Raw genomic sequence first — 13,098 nt, 5'->3', positions numbered from 1 at the left:
CTTTCTGTTTCTTTGTGGCTCTCAGTCCCTCTCACAGTCTTTAATTCTTACCTTCTCTCTTGATCTCTCATCATATCCCTTTCATTTATATTTCCTTCTTACTCATTCACTCATTAAGTCACTCACTCACACCCACACTTATTGTCAACCCCAACCCCCACTCGTTCACCTACTCTCTGCCTCCTTCACCTCCCTTTCAGTCAACTTCTCAGTCCTGAGTCCTCTGGTCTTTCACTTATCCTCCAGGCTGGCTAGATCGTGTTGCCACTGGAGCGTTTTGGCTTCTCTCAGCTTTCCTTATCAGACAGAGCTCATTTGGCTACCGTACTAGTTCTGAGTTCAGACTGGGGCTTGCCAGATTATGAAGGGAGGTTCCCCCTCCCTTCATAAATCCTCAACTCCCTTGCTGCTGGCTTGGCTGGCCTATGTGATCCCATCACGTTGGAGGGCAGTGGGTCAGATGAAAATCGCAAGTATAAAGGCTTTAAAATGACAGCAGGCTGTAAAATGACTGCAGCTTCAAATAGCTCCTTGTAGAGAGTCAGTGAGATGTAAAAAGAAAATGAGTTGTTAAATTTGTCCACTGATACCCAAGTTTGTTTCTGTACTAGTGTAAAAACACATAAAGTATGATGGTTTGAATGGGGATAAAATGGTCTACTCACTGCCTGGAGAATTGGGTTCATGACCCAAACTGGTCGTGTTTGCATGCTAAATGTGCAGCTCTATAATCACCATTGCCACTTGCAATAAATGTCGTAAAAGCAGTGTTTCTAAATGGCATCAGGGTTTCAACATGTGATTTAAGCCATATGTGTCAAAAAAACGTATACAGTGGGGTCCAAAAATCTGATACTATTTTTTCATTACAAATGATAATATCAGCTTAGCAATTTAACTGAAAAGTTGAATCTTTGAAAAACGTACATGAATTTCAGAATATCTTAGTATTCGGTATGTCCCCTTTTGCTTTTTGACAGCATGCACTTGAGCTGGCACGGACTCCACAAGTTTGTGCAAAACCTGATGACCCATGTTACAACCCTGCAGGTGTCTTGGGATAACGGAAGCAACACAACACTGATGCGATCAGGCAAGCACTGCCATTTATTGTTTAGTGTACCAGCAATAAAAATTAAAAGCTTATTGCTAAATAGTTAAAGACAAAACAATTAACAGAAATGGAGTCGAGCATTGAACACCTGAAACAACAGAGGCGAGCAACAAAGAAAGATGGCTGCGGATGGCGCCAAGTCAGCGAAACAAACAGAAGCAAACATATGCTTCCTAACCCAACAGATCCCCACTGACTCACTACTCCTGAAAACAGCTGAAAGAAACAAAATAAAAACCTGTCCGGCTGCACTGCTTCTACCTGCGGAAATAAAAACACAGACTAGCAACCACCCCTAGGGCCTAGTGTTCCAGTAGACAGTTTGTCTGTGACAGACTTGTAGGTTTGGTGCCGAAATAATAAATGTGTGGAAAAAAACAAACAAGGGTAAACTTACTGCTCAGATCCCAAGGCTGCTAAACAAGTGCTTCAAACGAGTTAACATAGCCTACCAAATTACACACACGGAAAACCTAAGTTAGCTGCAGGGTTGACTATCACACAGGTTAACATCACAACAGAGAGGCACAGAGGCAGACTGCTCAGTCTAAATCACAGCAGCCCCTGGTGTTTGCACGAAACGACTTTATCATCTTGGGTGACAGTCCGGACAGGCTGGTGATTGGTTGCTGGAACCAGCAACGAAAAGAGAAGGACTAGCCGAAGACGGGGAAAGCTATGGCACAAACACAGGTCGGCGGTCCAGAGGCGTTGACCAGAGGGGAATCCCTCCAGAGGAGATGGATGACGTGTTGACCAGCCCTAATTGATAGAGGAGACTACCCTACAGCAAAACATAATAGTACAGGGAGCTGTCACACAAAGACCATTAACACCCATGTTATCCCAGCATGACTTGACAATGTTTGACAGAGCTTCTTGTGATGTCAAATGCTTGTCTTTCTTAGTCTTCAAGTGCTCCCATAAATGTTCAATGGGGTTGAGGTCAGGTGACTGTGGAGGAAAGTCCATGATAGTCAGGACTCCTTTGACTTCTTTGGTCTTCAAGTAGTTCTTGCAAGCTTTGAGGTCTGTTTGGGGTCATTATCATGCCGTAGTATGAATCCTCCTCCACAAAGATGCAAGCCAGAGGGTGTCTCTGAAGAATGGCATGGTACTTCTCCTTGGTCAGGATGTAGTCAATTTAGTGCAGGTGTCCAACTCCAGAGTAAGCAAAACACCCGCAGACTTGAATATTCTGACCACTATGTTTCAGTGTCGGTTTGATACAGGGCGATATCATTCTCTCTCCTGTTTGTCTCCTTACATACACCCTTCTGTTACTGCCATAAATCTCAAACTTGGATTCACCAGTGGATGGGATTTTTTCCAGTCATCCACTGTGAAATGCTGGTATTTCTTAGCCCACCCCATGCGTTTGGCCTTGTTTCCCCTCCTGAGAAGTGGTTTAGAAACTGCTACTCGTCCTCTGAGACCACTAAGTCTCGAGTCCCCAGTGTTGGAGTCAGCAAAGAAGAGTCCGAGTGGAGTCCGAATCAAGTCCCCATTACCTGAGTCGAGTCCTTGACTCGAGTACTACAACACTGCTTCTTTGACAATACTTTTGCTGATTGGAGTCTTGTGTTCTTTATTTAGCAAATTCTGTATCTGTGATGAAGTTGCTTTTTTATCTCTCAGGGAACTAAGCTTGAGGTATTGATCCATGATGATGTGGATACTTTTGGTCTGCTTGATTGTGCTTTGGATAAAACTGATCCAGTTCCTGCAAAGCGTTTTAGAGTTCTATACACTGCCCCTTAGAAACCTTTAGTCCAGCAATGATTTGATGCTGAGAAAGTCCCTCTTTGCTTAAAGTAACTATTTGACTTTTGACACTTTAACTTAGTTCTGATGCCATGTTTCCCACTATCACAATGCTACTTAATAAGCAATGATCTGCTGGAAACTAAAGGCACAGCCATATTTATAACAGGTGAATAGTGGCTGCAAGTTGAGTTACTTGAATGAGCCTCTGATAAGTTGATTTTCAATTTGGTCTCAGGCGTTTGGAACCCACTGTATATCCACACACCATATGGGAGCAGATTCCATAGATGGCTATAGACGTGCGGTGTAGAGTACGTCTGTGGAGTTTGTGCAGACAGCCTATTGTCGTTACAGACTCTGAGTCCAAGGCTGCCTCTCTGCTGTTTAGTTAGCCTTTAGACTGCCACCAGCCACCAGAGACCCCAGGGGACACAATAAAAACATCCATCATACCACTGGCCATCAGCCAGTTCGCAAAAGAAGGATAGACAGAAAGAAAAAGAAGTAGAAAGAAAAAGTTAATGACCACATGTCTGAATACTCCTGTGAGATTTCCTGCAGACTTCTCATCTCACCCTGTTGTCTGTCACAGTCCGTCTCTTTCCCTGTAGCGCTCTATTCTTTCAGACACACACACAAAAAGGCCTCTCTGTCTGTCTGGGGGCCATTGCATCACAGACAGCTGCTTTAAGTCACACTGAGGGGTTATATGTAACCCTGATACCAGGGTCTGACAATGCTTTCCCCTCTTGCTGACCTGCTCCACTGATTTCTCTCCTACTACAACCTCTCAAGTTTCTTTAATTAGTCCAATTATTCTATTAGGTCCACAACTCTCTGCAGACCCTACCACTGTCTTATCCTGATGTCTTTCCCCGTTTTCATCTCCACACCTACCCCAAAGACCTTGAGGAAACCATTATCTAGGAGGAAAACCATTAGGTGTGAATAGGTCATGAAAACAACCAAGATGACATGCTAATGGCATCGCCAAAGTGGCACAAAACAGAGGCTCCTTTGGTCTTTAAAGAGCAGGGTTTTTTGATATCTCCTCCTGCGCTTCTCATTGATGGAAGCAGCCAGAACTACTTTGGGCCTGTTGGAGGAAGGTAAGCCAGAGAATGATATAAACCGGAGTGGCGTGACACATGGTGAGCTGTTGTTGCACATCAGCGGTCAACCTGGGCGGCAATGGCTAAGGACAGTTGAAATAAAGCACGGCTGCTGAGCGGGGTGAGGAAGGTTCCAAGCCCATTCCTTTTTTTGTACCAGAAATAAAAACAGTTTTTGGGGATGATGGGAATAGCAGGTAGGAATGGGTGGAAGGATGAGTTGCAGCCGCATCAAACTATGTGTCGACTAGACAGCGCATCCGTCTGGTTCAGGTTGTCCAGCCCAAGTGAGGATGACATCGCACATTGGGTGCAGTGTTCTGTCCTCCTTGATCCTAAATCCCAGCTAGGTTGCTGCTTAAATGGTGTTTGTTGGGGGGGGGCTGTGACAGGTTGGCATCCATTGAGCACATTGCTTTATCGTAAAGGGAAAAGGCAATTTGGGTTTACTGGTAAATGTATCACTGCTGAACACTATCATTTCAAATAAATATTGAAACACTACACTCTTCTCCATGTGCCTTTCTGACTGAACACCAAGCCCATAAAGGAGGGTAGGGAGAGCTTGAATGACTTTGTGTGACTGTGTATTGTGTGTTTGTCTATTACCCTCTACAGTACCTTGCCCCTCATCCCTCTCTGTTTTAGGGTAGTTTTTTTTATAAAGCATCTACTACTGCAGTGAATGAGTGATTCAGACTATAAATAACAAACAAATCTACCCAGCCTCTCAGATCACAGAAGAAAGGTCCTAACTCCCTATTTTTAATTAAATGTATAGTGTTTAAACTGAACTGAGTGTTTTTAGCTGCACTATGCAGTCATTTTGTATGTAAAAATAACTGTCCATTACCCTTAACAAGACATCATAGATTTGCTCTATTTGCCATTCAAAAGAAAAATTTCACTATCAGTTAATGTCAGAAGAAGACGTATTCAGGTATTCACAATAAATCAGCCATTTTGGTAACACTGAACATCATGTATGCCTTTAAGGACTCACCATGCATGATTTCTATTTTCAGAGGTGAAATTTGATCAGATGCCTCCTACTGTCATTTTGTTCCATTATACATTTGAACACTGCAACTTTAAGCAGACTGGGAATATAGTGCAATACAACCAATTGGTAATTCTCCTTTTTGATTCCTTTTGTAGGGAGCAACAATAAGGCGTGACGAACACACAGGAGCCATCCTTGTGGCCCGGATCATGAGAGGAGGGGCAGCGGACAGAAGCGGTCAGTTCCACCTCTTTTTTTTCCTGTCTTACGTGGATTCAACCATGTATGTATGGTGTCAAAGAAGGCATCTACCAGTTCTCTGCCATAAATTATACCTTTCCACTTTTTAAATATGACCACGAATGACAAGTTCACTGAGAAGCAATGCAATGTTGTCCACATGTTTTCTGTTTGATTTTGTATTCATTGTGTCCAGTCTGTTTTTCAGCTCTTCCACAGTGAAGCCAAAGGCAAATTTCCACATGTGTCGACAATAATGTTTTGATTCTTTTCCAATCTCAAATGCCACCATGACGATAAACATTAATCTGGTGTACTGTACACATCTTCAGGCTTTGTGAGCGCTGGACTTTTACACAGTAGCTCACTTATATTAGGATTTTCAGGTTATATCACAAGAAAATTATTTTAACAACATTTTAAAATTTTAATATTTTTTAAATAGAGATTGATTTTAGATATGCAAACTTTGTGTGTGTGTGTATGTGTGTGTGTTTTTTTGTGTGGTAGGACTGATTCATGTTGGGGATGAACTGAAAGAGGTTAATGGAATCCCTGTGGATGACAAGAAACCAGAGGAAATCATTCGTATTCTGGTAAGCCTCATCTGTTTGTGTGTGTGTGTGTGTGTGTGTGTGTGTGTGTGTGCTGTCCAAGGTTCTCTCCCGTGTTTCAGCTCCACTCCCTTGGCAAAAATAACATTCCTTGTTTGTGATGGCAAAAACTATCCCTAACTCATCCAGGACCCAGTGCCTCCCATCCCTGCGCTGAAAACCGAACACTGGCCTTTCTCTACAAGTCTTTCCTGGCCTTTAGACCACATGCATTGAGCCACACCGTCCCCCCTGGATGAGATTGATGCTATGTAGTTCATCCAAGCAGGCTCCGCCACAGGCCTCAAATGAGTTCTGTCATGGGCCTGCACTCTGCCAGGGGAGACGACTTGAGAGGAAAGAGAGAGTCTCTTAAACTCTGGAGGCCTTCTTAGACACAAAGGCCTCCGGAACAGATGATTGCTCTCAACACTCCTCCTTTTTCCCCCCTCACACACACTCTGTCCCTGCCAAACAGAGTCATCCAATCCTAATAACCCTTCCATTGTTGAAAAATCAAACAGTGCTTTGCATTATGAGACTTTCATTGGATTAGGTGCTTTGTGAGATATTTGCAGAGCAGATGACTGCTGTTTCCACCTTCTCCATCTGTACCTAACCTATAATATCTATCTTGTCTCTCCCCATATTCAGGCTCAGTCACAAGGGGCCATTACCTTTAAAGTTGTTCCCGGCATCAAGGAGGAGGCGGCAACCAAGGAGCCAAAGGTAGATCCTATCCTGGCTTAAACGTTATGTTGATTGTGTTACACTCATCGACTTAAAAAACAGAGAAAGCTTCTCTGGTCCAGCATGATACCTTTTTGTTGGATGCAGAACATTGTTTTTGAGCTGCGGTGAGGAAATGATGTATTTACAAGGAAAAGGGGTAGCTATAAAAATGGCCCTTTGTAAGACTAGGGCATGTAATCATTTGAAAATAAGTACGAGTGCAGATGCATTCCCTAAGTTTCAGTATAATACCAAAATGATAATCTTAGAACCAACTTAAAACCTAGCTTTAGCTTGAACATGCTCCCTTCACATATTTAAAATACATATTCAAACCATAACACACACCCCTGACCTCCTGGTCACCCTACAGCTACTGACACTATCGTCCCCTGGGCCATCAAAGCTCTGTCATATCATATCCTGCTTTCTTTTCCCCTGACTGCCTACACTAGACGCATTTTAGACATCTTAATTCATAAATAATACATTTTCAGGGTTTTCTCTGCCTATCTAACTCAAAGGCTTTTACATTACTGGCCACTGCCTTTGTTGAAAATTCTGGCATATGATGTTGACAGAACGAAAAAGGCGGAACTCAACACGCTAGAGTATACAAAATCTTGTAATTCTTCAAAAAAGGCAGCGGTTGCAAGCATTTTTTGATTTAATGACTAAATAATTACCTATGTGAGACGAACATAAAGTATATTGTGAATACATTCTATGCCATCACTCAGAGACTAACGTTAGCAGAGCAGCGATCAGCAGTAACAAACAAGACCCGCTGACCAACACACACTGCAGGGCTTAAACAACTTAAACCAACTCCGAGGTGAGGAAAATAACTCAGTGCTCAGTCTGTTTCACCTCAAAAACCCTGCGCCCGCTCACAGTCTTGTATAACGATGGCTTTCCCTGGAGCTAACGGTGCAGCAGAGAGGCTGCTCCCCACTGCTGGACACATGACATTAATAACAACACAGTGGAGCACTCCGCCTCCCCCTCAGTTTGTTATTCTCATACAGGCAGGAGACTGTAAGATGCTTTCAAATTAATCAATTTATTAATTAATGCAGTTAACTTTTTAAAATATAAAAAGGCTGTGAACCGTTTATATTATCTTCCAGTTATGTTTCATATTTTATTCCAGTGTACTAAGGACACCAGTACTCAGTTGTTTGACACACAGTATACTGGAGCAAGATACTGAAACTAGTGCCCCCTTCATTCAATCAAGAATCGATTCCGAATCGAATCGGCACCCAAGTATCGTGATAGTATTGAATCAGGAGATAAGCATGTCATCCCAGGCCTACCAAATAAACACCGTCATTTGTCTCAATTTTTGTTTTTCATCTTGGTATACATATATATGATTGGTCCATAAAATTAAAAATTTATGGACACCTTTTTCTGTCAAATCGTGTGAAGCAGTAAAACAACATGGAGAATCATCACAGAGATACCTTGAGACTTGTACACGAATATACTGTGGTTTGCTGATAACAACTGCTGCTAACAATTTGATTTGATTATTTTAAGGAATTTTGAAGATTGAAATTTATGGAATCTATAGTTTTTCTTTGCTATGAGATTATTAAAACACTTTTCCTGTTTTAAACAACCCTTGTGGCCTTTCGAATATAGATTTCCGAGTTTATGAGGTGCGCTTGAATGCGCCATGAAGGCTCACACTTTGTATGGCAAACCAGTGTAGATTTCAGAGTTTACGAGGTTCACATGAATGCACCATGAAGGCTCCATATCGTTCTCATTCCCAGGTCCTTTGAATGCCCTGATTCTCTAGTTTGCCTTACTTTGGAGCATTATTTACCCCCCCCAAATAAAACTAAAAGCTGGGACTACTATCACATCAAATTCCTTTCTCTCAGTTTTAGAGGTAGAAATTTGAGTAAAAAGTGCAAAATTATAAACCAGCCATTATGCTACATCTTTATTTATATTACTTATCACTGTCCCATTCAAGTGAATGGGAAAGGACTTTGGCGGTCTCAGACTTTTGGACACTACTGTGTATATATATAAAACCTCTTCATTTATCATCCTGATAACTTTATTTTCTGTGCTTAGTTCACATAGATTCGCTAGTTTTCTTTATGAAATTACACTAGTGTTAGTGGGTAGCCTTATGTTGCTACTCTGTTTACTTAGCTCTGTGCTTAGCTTAGCTTAGCAATTAGCTTTGTGAATCCACAGTCAAAAGCAGCCTTGTGAAAGCGATCACTGTTCCGCCGTTGCAGACAGAGTGTCTCTACTAGAGAGAAGTGTGAGCTTCATCGACTAGGGTTATTTTAGACGTAACCAGAACTGCAGCTGTAGCCCTGCTAATGTTAGCACTAGTGTAGCCTCATCGGCAGATGTGGCAGGATTTCTCCCTCCTCGCCAGCCTGGGTTCAATGTTTACCTGGGGACAGACTCAGACATAGAGGCTAATCTGAGGGTGCTACAGTATCATATGGCTTTCGTGCCCCTCGGTTGCATTCATTTTTCCCTCTTTTCCAGAGGACATTCACTTTCTTCACCAGTAGCTCAAACAAGCTTTGCGGTAGGAAATGGGCATGCACTTTGACATGCATGCCAAAAATTGCAGACTGACTGGCTGTTGTCACGTATATTTCTGCTGTGTGATAGGCTGTTAGATCTATCCATACTGAGTTAAAAATCCCAAGTCCCAAGTTTATCATCGTAATCAACATAATTTTTTATTACAACCCTGCATCAAGATCGTTTCATCGCCCAGCCCTAGTTGGTACCAATAGATTCCTTAGGTCATTTAGTTTCATATGATACTTGTATCTTCACTGTAGCTTTAAAACTGAGCCTGCCTCTGAAAGAAAGTAATGTTACTGGTGTCCTCGGGGAGTGGAAGAGGTTGGTTCTTTACAGTATTTTACAAGATGCCTCTCATTCAACCATTCACATACACTTACATACCAATGACTGAGCTACAATGCTATGCACTGGTGTAACCACTGAGTGAAAATTTAGGTTAATAGTCTTGCTTAAGGACACATCAGCATGTGGACATGAAGAGCAAGGGATTGAACTTTTGCTGATGAGTATTTAGTAAAGACATGTAATTCCTTTCTCTGTGAGTAATATGTAATGAGTAATTGATGATTTTTCAAGTAACCTGCCCAAAACCGGTATTACTACCACTGAATGTGACATTACCTTATGCTTTGGGGGTGAAGAGCTCAGATTTTTTGTAGGGTTGGGTACCATTCACATTTGACCTGATACTGGTACCCAATGGTACCTTTTTTCAGTACTTAACTCTCTCTGTAATAACATAAATGTAATTTCAGTTGTAAAAAATAAGTCCAAACTTCTCAAATTTATTTGTTTAGAACATTTTGTTGCATAAGGTAAAATAAACAATAATAAATAATAAATTAATATTAACATAATAACGAGGTAAAATAAGTTGTTTAGGCTGCCTGTTGGAGATGTGCTGTTTGCCAAAATTGCACTAGGAGCCTGTCATCTGCAGCTCAAACATCAAATAATCAAACATCTCACTGCGACTGTTGTTGCTTGTACTGTCCACACTGCAGCAATTCTAAATGATCTGCTGAACTGAAAGCTCCAAATATCCCCAGACCTTGTTGCGTCAACTGGTTTTTATTGAAGAATAGCACCGCTAATTAAGCTCCACTAACTCAGCAATAAACACATTTCATTTCCTTTAAGTTCTTCACAATAAAAGCCTTCTGTTAGTTTGTCAGTGGAAAGCTTTTAATATGAAGCAGCAGCAAGGAACGTTTTCATCAGGAGTTACTCAACTCAGCTCCGATACAGCTGAAAGCAATCAGGAAACAGTAAAATAAGACTCAGTGTTTCCCCAGGGTTTTTTTTCGGGGGGGGGGATAGGCCCCATGAAACTACTGTGTTGTCACGATACAGCATTTTCACATAATTTGTGACTATTATCATTACAATATTTATTAAAACAACAACACAGGTTGTACTTTTTTTTCAGAAATTAGCGAGAAGAAACGTGAAACAAATATGCTCACTGATGAAGTATATCCTGACCTGAAGTTATCCTTTGCATTTCTGTGAGGGGTCACACTGTGCACCTTGAAAAATAATAGCCACAAAATAGCATTGGTAAAACAAGGCTTATAGCGAAGGGATTTGAACTTTAACTCTATCTTACTTTGTTGTTGTTTTTTTTAAATTATTATTTAAAAAAAAAAAAAATTAAGAACAGGATTAGAGCAGCAACAGTAATGTTTACAACAGCAAAGTCACTATATAAACTCAATAATATCTCACTGGGAAGAAATCTAACATGTCAGTAAAATAAATAATATTCCTGACATCAAACTACTAAGTGAAGTTTAGAAAGAATGAAGAACACAGACATCAGTCAGTATCAGTCAATCATCCTGTCCTCTGTCCTCCCTCCCTCTGCTGCTAATGTGATTTACTGCTGCAGGTACTGCTGGTAGAGGGAGGGGGGGCTGCCGTATCAGCCAGTTGTTAATTTTATGAGAATTTGGCTAGTTTTAATATACATGACAAACTAAGATAAAGAGTTAAACTACACACAGACAGCTTTGGTTTTACAATTATTCATTATTACTTATTAATTATTACTTATTCATTACAATTAGCTGTTAGCCTGACCAGTGTGCTGTGGCTGTGGAAAACATACCGGGAGACTGTGGACAAAGCAGATGAAAATATTGCTTTTCCACATGTTTATGCTTGTTGAACAGGTGGTTTGATAAATTACTCCTATTGGCTTTTTACTTGTCGTCAACTTGAATAACTTGTTATCTTCACTTCACTTGGTTCACTGTGTCCACTGCTGGCTGTCTCTCCTCTGCTCCGCTCCATGTCTGTGTCCGTGTCTGTGTCTGTGTCTGTGCCTGTGTCTGTGTCTGTGTAGGAACTGAGGCCCGCCCTCAGTCAAACACAAACACAGAGAAGCTAGTGCTACCATAAGTTACACCAAATGCAGTAGAGACTCTCAGCACAGTTTTGTTCCGTTCGTTCAGCTAAGGCACTGCGAGCTGTGAAAAAGATTGTTGTCATAGACGTGCGCAGTAAGGCACTTCTTTGTATCGGTGTATTTCTGTACACTGAGCTGAAATGAAACAAGTGCACATAAATTAGGTAAATAACATATAGCAGCCAATTTTTTTCTTTCAGGAGGGACGGGGGGTCTCATTGGCAGGGAGGGCTGCCCCTCCAAGGCAATGGTAGGGGAAACACTGAGGCTGCTATCTGAAAGTACAAACAGGAACACGGGAGAGAAATTTTAGGGGCAAACTTGGAGGGATTTTTCAAAAGGCTCATAAGGAATCGTATCAATATTTATTTGTATTAACAACACAACGCACTCTCAAGGTACCAAAATTTGGCACCGATTGATCTAACATGATCTAATACGTTGTATTAACAACACAACCCACTCTCAAGGTACCAAAATTTGGCACCGATTGATCTAACACGATCTAATACGTAATGTACTTGGTAGTACTTGGTAATAGTCTTAAAAGTACTGAGTTTGGTACTCAACCCTAATTTTTTGTGGTCTACAGGACATCATTACTCAATTCATTTTCTTTGGAAAAAGGCAAATACTGTATCACCTGTTACCATTAACGCCAGAAACTGGGACCAGAATCATAGTATAATAAAAGCAACTGCACATATAATTCACTAACACACAAAAGTGGATTTAGTGTTAAATTACTCTTTAAATCTTGTCTTTACACAAGCAGCTGTACAAGAACTTCCCTTAAATTAAATACAATATAAAATTGGAAAGAACTATGATTCCAATCCGAAACTGTCTGATCAAATAGTGAGTAAAAAAGACTACAAATCTGATCATACATTCAGCTAGCTTACTGTATTTGACAGTTTACTCTGCACTACTGACACATTTCTGTTGGTACCAAAAAAGTATTAAGGTTTGATACTTAGCCATGTGTTGGACAAGATTATCTTCATTCATGTGCATTGCAGCAGTTGTAGCCATCCATTTTGAGGGTGGTTTAACTGTCACTCCAACCAGCATACCATCATTCTCACCCACTGGGGTGTTGATACACCATTTCTCACAGGCTCATCTATCAGTAGCAGACAGAGGCTGGATTCAGTCCCCAGTTTTAAGCTCCAGGGTCGAAGGTGGTTTATCATTACTCACAATTCAGCCCACCCTGCATGTGTAACAGAGGCGCACAGGACAGGGTGGGCCACTTACATCCTTCGTCATCATGTAATGGTTGAATCTGTCAGGCTGTTTAAGGAATCCATCTAAAAAATTGTCTGCAAGTGCCAAACACTCAGCCACTCCTTCATGATAATAGCCTACACGCTTACATCAGGTTGTGTAGATGCATCAAAGGGCAGCTAAGTGGCTGAACATATAAGGGCCAAAAATTGTATCCAAGGGAAAAAAAACCAGGAGATCTTAGCATGTAGATGTATGAGTGTGTTCTGATGGTGAGTTTAGCAGCCAAAGCAGCAGTTATGACCCAAACAAAACATCTC

The 13,098-nt window shown here is 41.3% G+C and overlaps 1 protein-coding gene across 2 annotated transcripts in view; it reads left to right on the top strand.

Moving 5' to 3' along the window:
* mpp7a (membrane palmitoylated protein 7a) overlaps positions 1–13,098 on the top strand; it is a 141,907-nt gene that overhangs the window by 87,514 nt on the left and 41,295 nt on the right. For both annotated transcript variants that reach the window (XM_042399017.1, XM_042399018.1), the window contains exons 7-9: positions 5,152–5,233; positions 5,747–5,832; positions 6,484–6,558. In XM_042399017.1, the coding sequence (XP_042254951.1) occupies positions 5,152–5,233; positions 5,747–5,832; positions 6,484–6,558 (243 nt within the window). The remainder of the gene's footprint in view (positions 1–5,151; positions 5,234–5,746; positions 5,833–6,483; positions 6,559–13,098) is intronic.

The sequence above is a fragment of the Thunnus maccoyii genome, chromosome 21, assembly GCF_910596095.1.
Source record: "Thunnus maccoyii chromosome 21, fThuMac1.1, whole genome shotgun sequence".
In the NCBI taxonomy this organism is placed as follows: Eukaryota; Metazoa; Chordata; class Actinopteri; order Scombriformes; family Scombridae; genus Thunnus; species Thunnus maccoyii.
This window is presented reverse-complemented; position numbering and strand designations above follow the sequence as displayed.